The sequence below is a fragment of the Quercus lobata genome, chromosome 12 (genome assembly GCF_001633185.2).
Source record: "Quercus lobata isolate SW786 chromosome 12, ValleyOak3.0 Primary Assembly, whole genome shotgun sequence".
NCBI lineage: Eukaryota > Viridiplantae > Streptophyta > Magnoliopsida > Fagales > Fagaceae > Quercus > Quercus lobata.
The window spans coordinates 36,647,403-36,664,571 of record NC_044915.1 but is presented as its reverse complement, the minus strand read 5'-3'; the positions used below and the strand labels follow the sequence as shown (position 1 = coordinate 36,664,571).

General features: G+C 36.0%; 3 protein-coding genes across 4 annotated transcripts; all 3 read left to right on the top strand.

Moving 5' to 3' along the window:
• Positions 1 to 888: 888 nt before the first annotated feature.
• LOC115971736 (serine/arginine-rich splicing factor SC35-like) lies at positions 889 to 4,747 on the top strand. 2 transcript variants are annotated; one of them, XM_031091761.1, is made up of 8 exons: positions 889 to 1,103; positions 1,184 to 1,262; positions 1,374 to 1,453; positions 1,550 to 1,616; positions 1,854 to 1,925; positions 3,142 to 3,345; positions 3,456 to 3,615; positions 3,727 to 4,747. In XM_031091761.1, the coding sequence occupies exons 1-8, from the start codon at positions 1,028 to 1,030 to the stop codon at positions 3,730 to 3,732; spliced, it is 744 nt and encodes a 247-aa protein (XP_030947621.1). In that variant the 5' UTR covers positions 889 to 1,027; the 3' UTR covers positions 3,733 to 4,747. The 2 variants fall into 2 exon arrangements, with proteins under 2 accessions (XP_030947621.1, XP_030947622.1); XM_031091762.1 differs by lacking the exon at positions 1,854 to 1,925 and having other exon boundaries at positions 3,727 to 4,094.
• Positions 4,748 to 7,289: 2,542 nt separating this feature from the next.
• LOC115970602 (MDIS1-interacting receptor like kinase 2-like) lies at positions 7,290 to 9,023 on the top strand. The gene has a single exon (XM_031090210.1). It carries the CDS (start codon positions 7,290 to 7,292, stop codon positions 9,021 to 9,023), a length of 1,734 nt encoding a protein of 577 aa, XP_030946070.1.
• Positions 9,024 to 9,188: 165 nt separating this feature from the next.
• Positions 9,189 to 10,569, top strand: LOC115970601 (MDIS1-interacting receptor like kinase 2-like). The gene is made up of 3 exons (XM_031090209.1): positions 9,189 to 9,805; positions 9,898 to 10,091; positions 10,210 to 10,569. Exons 1-3 carry the CDS (start codon positions 9,189 to 9,191, stop codon positions 10,494 to 10,496), a joined length of 1,098 nt encoding a protein of 365 aa, XP_030946069.1. The 3' UTR covers positions 10,497 to 10,569.
• Positions 10,570 to 17,169: the final 6,600 nt, after the last annotated feature.

The following is a 17,169-nucleotide window of genomic DNA, read 5'->3' as shown; positions in this document are numbered from 1 at the left end:
CTTTGTTTCTTATCCATTATCTTCTCTCTCAACTGAAAACCCATAATAGAGTAGTTCATTTTCCTCTTTGGTGCTCTTCTATTTTTTGCTACCATGCCCACCAAGATTCAGAACTTTGCCAGAAGTGCGAGTGATTGGGTTTGCTCGGTGATTTGCTGATTTTGGTGGTGGTTTACTTGGCTTGAATTTGTTGTGATTTGGATGTGGGGGTTTTGGTGTAGGAAGAGAGGCTGTGATTTATGTCTATAGAGGTTTGCTGTGAGTTTGGTTTGGGTTAAATTGTGTTTGTTTGGTGAGAAAACAAAGGAAAAAAAAGGACATAAATAATAGCAAAAAATAAAGGAAGAATTAATATTATATTAAAAGAAAGTGTAAAATAGATAATCTAATATTGCTATTTTTGCAAAGTGGTTGCGTAAAATAGAAAAAATAGATTTTAAGACTAAAATAAACAGAAATTTTTAAACGAATTAATGTGGTTGCTCTAATATAGGTATTAACGAGGATCTATTATACATGACTGTCACAATTTTTTTAATTTGTAAAATAATAATACGGCATTCTGACATACCGTTATTGGAAGATATATAAAACAAAAGATTTAACACTAAACTCAAAAGAAAATCCTTCTCAAAAAAAAAAAAAAAAAACCTCATAAAGAAAAAAAAAATAGCGGTCCAAATATCACACATTCTTGGCGGGAAAAGACACTGAAAAAACAAGGAAGACAATAGTGTAACGACAGTGAAGGGAGGGAGGCAAGGTTTTGTTTTTCTTTTTTTTTGGGACAGTAGAGTATTTTGAAAAGCGAAGTAAGGGCATATTCGTCTTTAAACAAGTAATGTCCTTATTTAGCATTTTACGTTAAACCACCGAATCTATTGGCAAAAAAAAAAAAAAAAAAAAAATTCCCCCGACAATTTTTTTCCCCAAACTCTCAACCTCAAATTTCTAAACCCTAGCACAAAGTCCTTCCGCCACTCTCTCTCTTTCTCTCTATCTCACAGAGGCAGAGGCAGAAATCGAGATGTCGCACTTTGGGAGATCTGGCCCTCCAGACATCAGAGACACCTATTCCCTCCTCGTCCTCAACATCACTTTCCGTATTTGCCCCTTCCTTCCTCTCCAATTTTCAACCCTACCCCTCTTTCTCTCAATCTCTAACGCTCTTTTTTTGCTATAGGTACCACCGCAGATGATCTTTTTCCTCTCTTCGACAAGTACGGCAAGGTCGTCGACGTGTTTATCCCCAGAGACCGAAGGTCCCCTATCTTTCTCTTCTTTCTCACTCACACACATCTATTTTGTTTGTGCTTTTTTTTTTTTTTTTTTTTTTTAATTTGGTGTTTTTTTTTTTTGGTGATTGATTATAGGACTGGAGAATCGCGAGGTTTCGCTTTCGTTCGATACAAGTACGCGGACGAGGCGCAGAAGGCGGTGGAAAGGCTCGACGGTCAGATTTACTTTCTCAAATCTTGATATCTACAACCATGTTGGAAGCTGGTTTTTATTTATCTATTTATATTGTTATTTATTTATTATTTTGCAGGAAAAGTTGTAGATGGCAGAGAGATTATGGTTCAGTTCGCCAAGTATGGCCCAAATGCGGAGCGAATGTAAGTCATCTGTGCTGTTTTGGTTGATTTTTATTTTAAATTTTTGGTGCCATTCTTCTAATTTTGATTACTGCGTTTTCAAACTTAAATGCTTATGTACTGCGGATGAGTCATTAGGTGGACTTTATATGGCAATAGGCTATTAAAATGTTTGTAGTTTAGCTATTAGTTGCATAGTTGCGTGTTTCTCGGATTTGGTGCTGTCTAATGGTATATTGTTGGTTTTTTTATTGTCAGTCACAAAGGGAGGATAATAGAGTCATCTTCCAAGACAAAAGGAGGGTCAAGGAGTCGTAGCCCTCGTCCTAGGTGAGGTCCCTTGTCTTGGAAAGTGCTATTAATTTGGGTGTTAAACCGGGCCTATTGACTAGCATGGTAATTTTTATGTAAGTTGGGATTTAACTAGGTTGTAAATGAAAACTCAGAGATATGAGGTGATTATCAGTTTATTTGAGATATTCTGAATTCAGCACATGACCGAATTGAAAATTTCACATTACTACTGATGCAAGGCATGCTGTGCTCTCTTCCTTTGTGTACAACCTGAGGACTAGGGCTACACCCCTTTTTGCAATTATTTAATGAATTTGTTACTCGTAAAAAAACAATGAAAAACACTAATTTAAGGCATTGTGTGTGTTTGTGTGGGTGTGTTTCTCTCCAATTTGTGTGAAGCACTGCTATATTAGCTTGGCTCTGCTGATATTCAGTGTGCTCTAGTGTATAGGGATTCATGGTTTGTTCTTTAATTCATTTTGCAGTTGCACCGTATGGTTATGAAATGCACCTTAGGTCTGTTTACATGGTCCTCACAGGTAGTCAGGTTGGCCAGTTTCTCAGGAACCAAGTGGATTAAGTTATATATATATTTCAGGCTTACATGATGGATATGTTTTGCGTAGGAGTTAGTTTTGATCAAAAATGGTTCGGACCCCTTTGGTTAACAGATGAATAATAGGATGGGGTGATCCATTTCCTGGAAGGGGTAATCTACAAGTAGTTGATGTAATAGAAATAGTGGTACTATAGGCTAGAGCCTGTATCTGTATGGGTGTCACAGGGTATAGCTTTTCCACTGCTTATGCATTTGGTTGCCATAATTTTTCAATTTCATGTTCTGATACGACTTTGGTTTCTTTCTATTTTTGTTTGCTCCTGTTGCTTCTGAGCATTGCAAACATTCTTATAGAAGGACAACATGGGAATCTTTTATCTATTTATTTATTTGTTTTTTTCCCCTGCTAGATTATTTTATTCGGTGGAGTGTGTTCTACTTCTATACTGTCTGTTTTCATATAATTGCACTGACGTCTGTTATCTCCAAAACTTATCAAGCTTAAAGAACATGAATTTGGGCTGGTTTGACACTTATACAGCTGATTGTGCTCTTAAGAACTCTGCATGTGCAAATTGTACTAGATTTGACTTATTGTATATGAGTGTTATGAACTAATCTTGCTTCTTGCAATTTATTGTGTCATGTTCATTATGTAGCTACTGATTGTAAACATTTTTCACTTTTCAGACATCGGGATGAACATAGGGACAGGGATTACAGAAGGAGAAGTCGCAGTAGGAGTAGGGAGCGATCTGATCGTGACAGGAATCGTGGGAGGGAAAGAGATCGTCGCCGGAGCAGGAGCCGTAGTGCAAGTCCTGATCATCACAAAGATCGTGGGAGAGGCAGATATGATGATGAGCGGCGTAGTCGAAGCCGGTCCTATGATAGGTATTTGATCACATATATATTAATGATTTTTAATCAGAAAATTGTGGATTCATGATTTGTTATCTGATGGCAAACGGGAATTTGTCAAATTGCCTTCCTGTTTGGTCCAGTCCCAATCCTCGGAGGAGCCTGTCCCCACGTAGGACACCTAGGGACGAAAGTCCTGATGCACACAATCACAATGAAAGCTCTCCTGTACCAAAAACTGCTTCACCAAATGGTCGAGTTGTTGATTCTCGAAGCCCATCTCCACGTAGATCTGATGCTGATGTGAGTTTCTACACTGCAGTATTTGGAAATTTTTTCCCTCATAGTATAGAGGTGTCTTGATTGGAATAATATGTCTTTGGCTAAGCCTTTTTTGGTCATTGTGTTTTTTAGGAATGAAGGAGCAAGCATATTTTGTGATGGGGATATCTTTGGCTCGGTGCATTCTCTGTATCTGCTTTAATTTTGGAGAAGACATTATGTTGTGCATGCTGTGAGCAACAACTTGAATGCTAGATTTCATCATCATGGACCTTTTTTTGGAGGTTAAACATTACCTTGTTGGATTCAATGCATTCCTTTACTCTTGTTTGATGGTAGTTCATGTATTCCAAATTCTATAGGTTTGCACCATTTCAAATATTCCACAATAATTTTTATTGTGTTGTCTAAGAGTTCCTGCCAGTGGGTCATTCCTGAATTTAGGTTGACTATTTTTTTGCTTGCTTGCTCTTTTTATTTTACTTTCATCTATTGCTTTCTATCCTTCTCTTGACTAGTTTCTAAATTTTTTATAAATCTTCAATTTTGATTATTATTTCCTTCTGTTAATGGAATTTCTCATTGTGGATCATATATTGTCCTTATATAGTTGTGTTCGGGAAGGGTGAAATTTTGCTGTTTGCTGTTTGCTGTTTGCTGTTTGCTGTTTGCTGAGATGTGCTAGCTGTGGTGCTGATTTTGCTTCACAGATGGTGGATTGGATATCATGTTCATGCTGGTTGCAATCTACTGTATCTTACCATTTTTTCTTTGATAATGTCCTGATTGGTAAGAGTTAACACTCTCATTCTGTTTAAGTCCTACAACCATGGGGATCATGGCTTTTAACCTGACCATACTTCTCAAACATTGCTGATTTTAAAAGTTTGGGTTACCAAGGAGTCTTAGTAGCTGTGGTTGCCCAAAGATCGATGCAATTTGCATGCCTTCAATGTAGCTGTTGCGGTTTCATTGAATACTCCTTGATTCATTTGGAGTCTAAGTTTCAGGCAGCTCTTCGTGGCCATGCCTGTGTTGATAGGGATTGGTCCATGTTGGTGACTATGATGCAGTATTATTATAATTAGATAGATACTTGTCACCAGGACATGTTCATTTATGTGAATGATTGTCTTGTTCCCCTTTGCTTTTTCATTTTTCTAATGGTTATCTTCGACAATAGCTTATAGATGTCCTGTTTGAATGTAGTCTTACTATTAACCCCCCTCAATTTGGTTTTTGTTTTACTAAATTTCTTTTGGGTCTTGTTTCTGGTTGTGTTCTATTTCTTTTTAGCATGTTCATTGAAAGATGTGGTGAGATCTACCATTAATCATTCTTGACCATTATCTTAAAGGCAGTCAAGTATATATGGCAAATAAATGAAAAAAAGTATTGTTGTGTAAAGAATGAATAAAGTACCACATTTCTTTCTGTCTTATTATGTGAGCTAGCCCCTCTTGTCAGATTACACTAGTTAGTCTCCTGCTGTAAGTAAAGATCATTGACTTGTGCATGGAAGATGTGCATTGGTGAATGACATTGGCTAATGCCTAATGGTACTTGGAGGTGCAAATGTTGCCGCTTTAATTTCTAAATAGATTTGTGCTGAAAAGTAAGACCGAAATCCAAGTGGTCAGAGTTGAACATATGAAATGGTATTTTTCCTTTTAGATGCTCTTATTTTTTTCCAAGCGGTGATTCTAAGCTCCTAGCCTGCCCTATAAGGAGGTTACACCATTTCCCTCATCCTGGGATTCAGCTTAGGGCTTTTAAGTTACCACTCTTTTTAACGAAGTGGGTGGTGTTACTGGACCCATGGATCATTGGCTTTGTTGCTGGCTTTCAGCTGTTGATCAAAGATGCTTTGATAGTGTTGATTATTAGCATGTATCAGTGTGATGACCCTCTATTTTGTTTCCTTGTTGCTTATTGGATTATGGGAGCAACGCATTATTAGAGTTTCACTGATGGTAGAACTCGATCTTCTTGACTTGTGTGTGGATGTGGGCAGTGTGTTTAATTTGACCAAGCATGGCCGCATAACATTAGTATTTGGTATTAATGCTCTAGTATCATCTCCTTGCTGGTTAGAATAATGGATTTTTGAATTTTTATAACTTTTTAAAAATATTTTATGTGCTAGTGGCCAAAAGATTGTTATTCTCTGCGCTTTCATCAATAATATTACTTTTTCAGCAAGAACATTGTGGATCTCTGTAGCTTATATTTGCTTGCTTTCCTGGATTCTGTATCCAAATGGTTGACCAATTGGATCATGTTTGCAAAGGTGATTTAATGTCAAGTACCTCGGGAATTTTGGAGCATCAGTGTGTGTGGTACAGGCTTCTTGATGGATGCTCTGGATGTTTAAGTGCATCATTGCAATGATTAGTTGTGTGAAGGTTCTATTTAAGTATAGAACAGGCGATTAGTCTTTTGGTACTGATTTTAAGACTCAGTTTGATTTGTCGAGAGCTGATTATAAAAACTTACCTTTTGACTCTTTTTAAGCCCAAAAAAAATGTTAAAATTGTTAGTGTAAATCATAAACTAGAAAATGATGCCTAAAGCACAATTAGGATCCAATTATAGTTTGATTTAATATTAGGATCTGGTTTGACTCCACTAAACTTATGAACCGAAAGTATAGAAAAATAGGCCACGAGTGAATAAACTATAACTTATTACTTTTAAATCAAATGCTGGAATTGAATATTGACGAGCCACAGATAGATGATATGTGATTTACCAATAAAGTATTTGATTAATCGGAATTTACTAGACTCGCAGAAAACGTGTTGTATTTTTTCCTTTTGAACTATACAATGTGGAATAAAATGTTTTCTGCAAATGCAGATTCTCGGAAAATCCAAAGTCTAGGATTGTCCCAAATCTAAAGGACCAATAAGTTTGTGGTATAGTGATAGCCGAGTGCGCCATCAACTAACCTCAGCCCAAAGCACTCAAATGGTTAATCTAATTACGCTGTGAAATGTCTTCGACCTATGTGTAAAAAGCAACATCACAAGCCTTTTAATAGCTTTGTGGTTGTATTTATCAATCAGAAATTATAACTTGATGAAAAGAAATAAAAGGGGATAGGATTAGGCGCAAAATCAAACTGGTATTTTCCTAGAACTATTGCTAGTATGAACATACTTCATTGAGACTTGAGAGTGGCTGCCCCACTAAAATTATAATTATTATGTCGAAAAAGGTGAGTGTAATTTCATAGCTCGTGATACACCCCTATGCAGGAATTCATGTTTGTCATGCTCTACTGACCCGTTTAGTCCCATTCATGGATACTTCCCCAACTCTTTACCTCTCTCAAGGGTGTGTGGATAGGAATGGATGCTTTCAAACAAACCAATAGAGTTCATATTAAGACAAAGACACAGAAAGGCTCTTGTATAACACAAACCAATGTGAGTGGAAGTGGTTTCCCTTTTTCTCACCCAACCCTTGAAAAGATTAGCATTTCTATAATGTCATCATGAAGAGAAGCACTTATTCACTAACTCTCTTTCCTATTGAAGGTCAAATTGACAATGCTGTAGTGATACTTTACTATGGAAATTTGTGGATGATGTATAATTACTTTGGAAAATGTATGTAAAGATTAGTGAGCTCTTGTTATATAAATATCATATTTTACATAACCATATAACATACAAGAAGACACACAAACCATGGCAATCACCCTTGACAGATTAGTTTCCCTCGTTTTACTTGTCCAGTTTGTTCTGTTATGCTCCTCATACAACGTAACATCCGAGTCCACTGAAGAAGCAAATGCTCTTCTCAAATGGAAATCCAGCCTTGAAAATAATACGCAGCCTCAACTATCTTCATGGACCCTCCTTCCTCGAAATGCTACCAACCCGAAGCCAAGCACATCTCCCTGCACTTGGTTTGGTATTTCTTGCAATCCTGCCGGAAGTGTCATCAAGATAAACCTCACTAGTTCAGGCTTACAAGGTATGCTCCACGAATTTCCATTTTCATCTTTACCCAATGTTGCATATATTGATCTCTTTGACAATGTACTCTTTGGTACTATCCCACCTCAAATTAGTAACCTTTCCAAGCTCATATATCTTGATTTGTCCTATAATAAGTTGTCAGGGTCAGTCCCACCAGAAATTGGTCACCTAACAAAGCTTGAGTTCTTGCACCTTGTTAATAATCAATTCAACGGTTCAATTCCTCAAGAATTAGGTAAGCTTAAGTCTCTTACAATGCTTGGATTGTATATCAACGCTCTAGAAGGTCCCATTCCTGCTTCTTTGGGTAATTTGAGCAATCTGGCTATTTTGTATTTTTTTGACAATCAAATTTCTGGTTCTATTCCTCCTGAACTTGGAAATCTCTCCAATTTGGCTCTACTCCAAATGGATATAAACCGTCTAATAGGTCCCATCCCATCAACTTTTGGAAACTTAGTCAAGCTAACCGAGTTGTACATGTCCGAAAACCAACTTTCTAGTCCCATTCCTCCAGAATTAGGAAACTTGAGGTTCTTGTTAAAGTTAAGACTTGGCATAAACAATCTTTTTGGTTCAATCCCAACATCATTTGGTGATCTAAAAAATCTCTCCCTTCTTGAACTTTATGATAATGGGCTTCCTGGTAGTATCCCTAAAGAGATAGGAAACTTAAAGTCTCTTGTTAATCTAGAGTTGAGTGAGAATCTATTAACTGGTTCTGTTCCTGCTTCAATTGGTAATTTGAGCAAATTAGAGACTCTATTCCTTCGCGACAACCAGTTTTCTGGCACTATTCCTCAAGAGATTGAAAATCTCTTTTTGGTTGTGTTGGAATTGGACACAAACAACTTCACTGGTTTTCTACCCCAGAATATTTGTCGAGGTGGAGTACTTCAAAATTTTACTGTAAGTAACAACCACCTCATAGGCTCAATCTCCAAAGGCTTGAGAAACTGCACATCCTTAATTAGAGTCCGTTTTGATGGAAACCAATTCACTGGAAATATATTTGAAGATTTTGGTGTTTATCCACACTTGAATTTCATTGACCTAAGCAAGAATAGCTTCTATGGTGAAATTTCACATAACTGGGGAAGGTGTCAGAAACTAACAACTTTACTTCTAGCGTGGAACAATGTTACTGGTAGCATACCACCTGAGATTGGAAATTCAACTCAATTACATGTACTTGATCTATCTATGAATCATTTAGTTGGCGAGATTCCAAAGGAACTTGGAAAGTTGACTTTTTTGGTGAAACTTATGCCGAATGGAAATGAACTTTCCAGTGGTATACCGCAAGAACTTGGGTCATTGACAGACCTTGAGTATCTTGACATATCTTCAAACAAACTGAGCAAGTCACTTCCTGGAGATCTAGACGAACTCTTGAGACTGATCTACTTGAATTTGAGCTGCAACAAGTTTAGCCAATAAATTCCAGTTCAGTTGGGGAAATTAGTTCGTTTGTCCCAACTAGATTTGAGTCATAACTCATTAAGTGGAGAGATACCGTGGCAAATCAGCACCTTGGAGAGTTTGGAGAAGCTTAATCTCTCTCACAATAATCTTTCTGGATCCATTCCAACATCATTTGCAAGAATGCGTGGCTTGTTGTATATTGACATCTCTTATAATGAGTTGCAGGGTCCTATTCCTGATAGCAAAACATTTAAAGATGCTCCATTTGAGGCAGTAGAAGGGAACAAAGGCTTGTGTGGTGATGTTAGAGGACTACAGTCATGCAAACTCTCCTCTACTCATATCTCAAAAGGATCCCACAAAGTCGTAATTTATATCATTTACCCTCTTTTAGGAGCACTTTCACTTCTGCTTGCTTTCTTTGGAATTTCCTTGATTTTGAAAAGAAGAAAAAAAGAGTGGCAAACAAAACAAAGCGATGTGAATAACAAAGAATTGCTTATGATATCAACCTTTGATGGAAAAATATTGTATGAAGAAATCATAAGAGTAACTAATGATTTTGATGCCATACATTGTATTGGGGAAGGAGGAAATGGAAGCGTCTGCAAAGCAAAACTTCCATCGGGTGATGTTGTAGCTGTGAAGAAGCTTCACTCATCACCACCTGATGATGCGACGACTTATCCCAAGGAGTTTTTGAATGAGATAAGGGCATCGACAGAGATAAGACATCGAAATATTGTGAAACTTTATGGTTTCTGTTCACATCCACGACACTCATTTCTAATTTACAAGTACCTTGAAAAGGGTAGCTTAGCTGCAATCTTGAGCAAAGAAGAAGAAGCCAGAGGATTGGATTGGAGTAAGAGGTTGAATATCATTAAAGTGTGTCTCACGCCTTGTGTTACACGCACCATGACATCTCCCCGCCAATTATTCATCGAGACATATCAAGCAATAACATTTTGCTTGATGGAGAATATGAGGCGCATATTTCAGACTTTGGCACTGCAAAACTTCTAAAGCCAGATTCATCTAATTGGACTGCCCTTGCAGGAACATACGGATATATAGCACCAGGTAATACTTACGGTTTACTAGTCTACTAAATATTCATAGAACTTTTAGTACAGTATATATGGTAATAATTGATCTCTTATTCTCTTTTGTTTTTTTTTTTTTCCTCCTATTTTGACAGAACTTGCTTACACAATGGAGGTGACTGAGAAATGTGAAGTATATAGCTTTGGAGTGTTAACGCTAGAAGTGATCAAAGGAGAGCATCCGGGTGATTTCATTTCTCGTCTATTGTCTCCATCAGTTATGGAAGAAGTAGAGCTGAAAGATGTATTGGACCAGCGCCTTGCACCTCCCCCGAGTCATTTTGAGGATGAATTGATAAACATCTTAAAGTTTGCAAGTGCTTGCTTGAATGCCAATCCACAATCTAGGCCAACCATGCAAGTGATTTCTCAGAGATTATAAACCCACAGTGCCTCCTATAAGGCATTGAACCTTCAGTCACGCTAGGATTAGTAAATAACATGTAAAGGCCCAAAATGCTGAGCCCTACACAGTTGCCCTTACTAAATTAGTAAATACATGCTTTCTAGATCATCCCTTTGCTTAAAATATTTTGATTAAATTATAATTTATGCCCTTAAAGTTTGGAGTATTAGTCATTTACCCCTCTAATTTTAAAATTGGATCTGCACCCCTAATGTTATAAAGGATTGCATTTAAGCCATTCTATTTATGCGCTAATGTGGTTAAAACTACATTTGTTTTGTCCATATAAGAGAAAAACATAAATATTTAACAATTTTTTCTTTTTTCCTTTTCTCTAGTAGTCAACGTCAAGCATTTTTTTTTTTAAATTAATCAAGCATAGTAGGGAATACATTTCTCAAAATCACATTAGCTAATTAAGCAAACCTCTCGAAAACCCATTGCCTTTGAGATATATATATATATATATATATATATATATATATTCTTTTTATGGGAAGATCAATGTTTTCATTAATAGCCAATAAAAAACATTATAGCACAACTTTAAAGAGAAAAATCTATAGCCAAAGGCCTTATAGCTGAATTGGTACCTCCCCATGCACAAAGTGCTTGGGGGTTTAGGGAAAAAAGGGTTCGAGTTGCGGGGTTAGCAGCATGTTATAATTATTTTTCAAAAAAAAAAGAAGAGAAAAATCTATAGCCGTTTAAGTAGTGATTGATTTGTTTCTAAAATACGAAATCAGTCCTATTAGGTCTATTTTGGTCTACATCGGTTATTCGATCCATTTTGGTCTACTTCAATCTATTTCGATCCATTTAGGTCTAATTCGGTTCATTTTGTTCTATTTTAGTCCATTTTGGCGGTCGATTTTGCCTTTCAATTATTAAGCGGAATCTAAATCTGTTGAAACTTTTTACTTTTTTGGAATAGAACCAGTCAATCCTCTTGAAAGGCCCCTTGCCTTGCACTTCTCCTCAACATCGAACCTAACAAACCCAAGATCATTGTCTAAGGCCTCAGCTGGGCCTGGGGCAACAAACTATTCTACCAGTGATATTGCTACCCAACGATGATTGTTTAAACTATTAATATTGGGTTCACCCTTGCGGATCACAAGTTTAGGAGTTTAATGAGGAAGATAACAACATAATTTCACACCTTTAAGAAACACATGCATATTTTCGGCCTACATATTGTTATTATTAGGGTTTAGGCGGATGAGTGACATACTGACATCATTAATTTGAACTGTGGAAAACAGAAAATAATTGTGAAAGAAAAAAAAGGAAAAAGAAATGCTTCTTTCCCCTTTTTTTAGTGGATGTGGTTAGATATGGCAGAGAGGAAATCTAGATTGTGAGCTCAAATTGTTAGCCATAAGATCTTGGGTTGATGAGGGATACATATCTATTACGGTAGGCTACATATTGGAATTGTGAGATCAAGTTACAAAATTGGGTCAGTTTAGGCCACGGGTACAAAGCCGAGTCCTCCCTCACTCCTGAGCACAATGGAGGTGATGTGGCATGAACAACCAAGGTCTTGACATGGCAGATGTCGTGTTAGTTGATGTGGCAATGATATGACACTACTATGAACAAGGCATTGTCAAAGGTTTTGTGTAGACGTGGTTGCTAATTAACTTGGGAATCAGGCTAATGTGGCCTTATCAAGTAACGACATGTGACAATCAGTGGTGGTTGGTTGTATGGGAATGGGAGTGCTTAAAGATGACCAGCCTTATCAAGTAATGACACGAGAAAATTAGTGTTGGTGTATGTGATTGTGTAAAGGTGAGTGGCCAGTGCTGCAATTCATGTGAAAAAATGCTATTACCACAAAAATTTACATAAATTTTGTCTCAATTTATTGTGAAAATTTTTATAGTCCTAATATTGTTTGTGCTTGTGAGCAAATGTAACATGCCGATGGTGCGTTACGGCACATGATTTGATTTGCAAAAACTTGTGGTAGTAGATGAGAGTGCATGAACCCTCGAATTGTGGTGTTGTTTAGATAGCCCGACATATTTGGTGATGTAAAACTGAGTTTGGTGATCATTTAGGACCCAAAAAAAAAAATGATTGATAGTGGTGTGTGAAGGGCTAGGACGAATCCATCCACCAAGGACATGCAGGGATGGTTTTAAAGAGCATTTGTTGTGTTGCTTAGGTAGAGAAAAACACCAAGAAGATTCTTAGGAGGTGTTTGGTTGTGTTGTTTAAATAACAATTTTTGTTGTTAATTTAAACAACAAAATATGTATTTTCATAACACTTTTTCACCTACATGTATTTCCACAATACTTAAACAACGTTACTAGGACAATATTACCAAACGGTGGCTTTAATAGCAAGAAAATAAAGGAGAAAGAAAAAAAAGTTATGGACAAAATTTAACTACAAAATTGGTTGTAGTCTTAGGCTACAACTTTACTCAATAAAATTAAAATAACTACATATTTTGTAAATCTAACCATTGAATTGCATGTTCTTTACTCTCTTAATACACATGTCAAATTTTGTGTAAATCGGATATTATTTACTATATGATCTTTAAGTTTATATTTTATGCATAATTTTAAACTACAAAAAACTTGCAATTTAAATAATTTATTGATGACATAGTTATTGATATTTAATTTTATAGAAATTTTGCAAGTATGGAGGTTATAAGAAAAAGATGTAATCTAATGGTGGATTTGTCAAAATTCACCTCCAATTAAAAGATATTAAATAAGGTTATAACTTTAAGCTACAACCAATTTAGTAGCTAAACTTTGTCCAAAAGTTATTGAATATAAAACCTCTATATTTAGTATGTCTTGTTTGTACACAAGACATGGGCATATATACAAGGCACAAAGAGAATTACAATGGAAATTGTTCAGCTAGAAGCTTTCATTGTCTTAGGCAAAAATATTATTTTGGTCCATACATTTTGGGATTACAGTCAATTTTGTCTCTATATTTTGGTAGCAGTCATCAGTCAATTTAGTTTCTGTTATTTTTAACTTGCAATCAATTTGGTCCCTACCATTAACTCATTAGCAGAAAATGACCACGTGATTAACGGATTACATAATTAGCATACTTGAGCTGATGTGGCTAATAAAAAAAATCAACTACTATTTAATAAAGCCATGTCAGCATTTTAGCTTTTGAATTAAAAACTTGAAAACAAAAAATTTAATTTCTCAATTCTAAAAGGAAAAAAAAAAAATGATTTAAAAAAAAGAATGAAACACTCTAGAATCGGGGAAATTGGAGGGATTTTGCAGACTAACATAGTGAGGGGAAAAATATAATAAGTTAACATATGGTCGAAAGAAATTTGGAAACTAGCATCTTGAGTTTTAAAAACTCGAGATCGATGACAAAAATCGAGGCTTTCAAACTTGAGTTCTGATTGGTGCTTGAGTTTTGATTGCTGAGATGGACAAGGTTTTGCCACATGGAACTCGAGTCTTAAAGACTCGAGTTCCAAAGAACATGAAAGAAGATGGCGATGAAGATGAAGAACCAAAAATGGGAAGAAGAAGCAAAATAGGGGAACTAGAAATGGGAAGAAGATGCAAAACAGGAGAAGAAGAAGCAGAAGTACTGATCAGCCCATGATTCAAATTTACAATAACTTTCCCCAATCCTAGACCTAAGTGGCATTGAATACTCTTGCCGTCCATCGACTTTAGTTGAATAAACTTCAATTTCAGGTGGGTATCGATGACGCTCGCGGGGTACAAAAGCAAGGCACAAAAGAATTCCCATCCATTCATCACACCCATTGAAAGGCACCTGTACGTTCACTTCTTTTTTTTTTTTTTTTTTTTTTTTTTAAATTTTAAATTTGAAAATTCGATTCATATTTGGGCTGTGGGATGAGTATCTTCAGAAACCCTGAGAAGAAACAAAGGAGCTACAAGGCAGGAAAGAAAATGGTGGAACTCAAGTCTTAAAAACTCGAGTTCCACATGGATTTTTTTTTCCACATCAGCTCCCACCACTTACAACTCAAGTTTTAAAAACTCAATTTCTATTTTGGAACTCGATTTTTAGACACTCAAGATGCTAGTTTGCTGAATAACTTGCAAACAAGACAACTAACTAAAATATTATAAAAATAAAGTTAAATGGAAAAGAATTCGTGGAAATTGGATCACTTTAGATCTACTTTAGAATTTGTATTTTGTACCTTTACATCTATTTATCTTTAGAATTATTTAGAGATCAGGTGCCTTTATAATTTACTTTAGAATTTGTAACTTTATCATTTGTTATCATGTTTGATATCATGAAGGAAATGTAGGAGGTAGATGGAGAGATAAAAAAGTGGAGATTTGCAATGAAAGCCCAAGTCCCTGAGATCACAATCTGGCAATGATGAACCTCCAGAGTAAATCGGCGTCGATCTCAAGCATAATTTTAGCAGCTCGGTCTTATCTGCATAAGCTTCTCCTCAAGCACATCAAATCCACCACTACCATTAAATATTTAGGCTCTGTTTGGTAGAGCATCTTAAACACATGTTTTTAGTTTTTAAACAACATTACACACACCCACATGTATATCAAAAAAATATAAACAATATTGCTCAAACTCCTCTACCAAACGGGCCCTTACCGTTTCTTTCCAAATCTTTTTCTTTGGGATTCTATTTATGTGTGTAAATTATATTTTTCCATTTCATGTTTTGAGTTTGGGAGATTCAAAATTTTTGTAGATCTGAGAAAAAAAAAGGGCTTGGTTTGACAACGGTGGCCCATGGCTAGGGTACCATCAACTATGTATAGATTTTGTAGTTTTCTCAGCAAAATTTTGAAGATCTAAGTTTATTGTTGTGTTTGGTTTCCTAGAAAATGAAGAAAAGAAAATCACATCTTCGTTGTTGTTAATGGTTTATATCCAGATTTGGTCCTTCGACCTTCTTGTGAATTTCTCTTTAATTTGCCAATAGCATTCACTTAAGCAACTGTTTGGTTTCCAAGAGAAGGTGGTGGTGCTAGATCATTGGTGTAGGAAGAGAACAATGGTTTTAAATGTGTTTGACAGCCAAAAAAACTAAAAGAAAAAAAAATTGCCAAGTTAACTTAATTTTTTTATTCATATTTTCTTTTTAATTTTATGATGTGGATTTGTTATTAAGCTGATGTGGCTTTTTAAAATAGTAATTAAAAATTTATATTATTACTTTATTAGCCATGTTAGCTTCCATTAGCCACATATGTATTTTCTATTAGTGAGTTAATGGTAAAGATCAAATTGACTGCAAGTTGAAAATAACAAGGACTAAATTGACTGCTACTAAATTAGTAAAAGGTAGGGACTAAATTAACTGTTACTAAAATGTGGGGAGTAAATTGATTGAGACTCCAAAATGTAAGGACTCAAATAATATATTTGCCATGATCTTAAATTAAGGTTAGAGCATTCACAATGGGAAATGTTATCCTATTCTATTTTACCATCTCAAAAAGCTACTTTATCAATTATACCATACCATTTTACAACATACACAACATCTCAAACTCCATTTTTTTTTTTTGCAATTTTATTTAAATATTCTTTTTTTACTATTTCTCTTATTCTTCCTCTTCCTCTCTTCCTCCATCTTCCTCTAAGCAACCAGCAACCACAACATCACCACCACCGCCACTCACATTCTAGCAAACCACCAGCCACCGGCCAGCAACCACCACTATAACCACAATAGTCCATGCCAACCACCAAACCCACACACATAACCACAAACCCAGAAACCCACACAACAACTTGCTGATCTAGAAACCCAGAAACCTATATTGATCTCCACCATCAGAAATCCATAAGAACGCATTGATTGATCTAGAAACAGAAACCCAACTGATCTCCACCATTAGAAACCCATAAGAACGCATTGATCTCCATCACTTGAAACCCACAAGAACTCACCGATCTCTATCGCTAGAAACCCACGGCCCACCACATCGATCCACCACAATCCTCAGCCCCAGACCCACCAAGCAAACCCACCAAAATCCAATTAGCTATCCTTAGCCCCTTGACCATGATGATCTCACCTAGAAAAGGTCATCGGCAGTGCCATCAAAGAGAAAGGGTCATCGGCAGTGAGAGGCACAAGGAGAAAAAGGCTCAATGGAGAGAAGGGAGATGAGCTCTGTGACTATGAGAGAGAGAAAGAGAGAGGAGTTGAAAGACAAAGGACTGAAAGGAGAGAGAAAATAAAAGGTGAAAAGGGATTTAAATAATATATTTTGGTTTACAATTGTGCTACAGTGCCATCCTACATTTAGGTTGGCACTGTAGCACAATTGCAAATTTTTTTTACAATTGTAAGATTTTAGCAGGCCAGTTGTTGAGTACTTTTGAGGCTTGATGCTAAATATTGCTAACTTATGGAATTTACAATTCCCATTGTGAATGCTCTTAGTTGATATACCTTGATTAAGGAATAATTTAAGGTTTTTTTTTTTTTTTTTTTTTTTTTTTTGAGAGAAAAAGGAAATAATTTAAGGTGAATATATGTACATTAAATATAATATATATGTAATAAATACGGTTATAATAATAAAAGAGTAATGCTATAGACACAAATTATTTTATTACGTTTTTATAAACTATTGATGTGGCATTAGCATTTTCCAAAGAG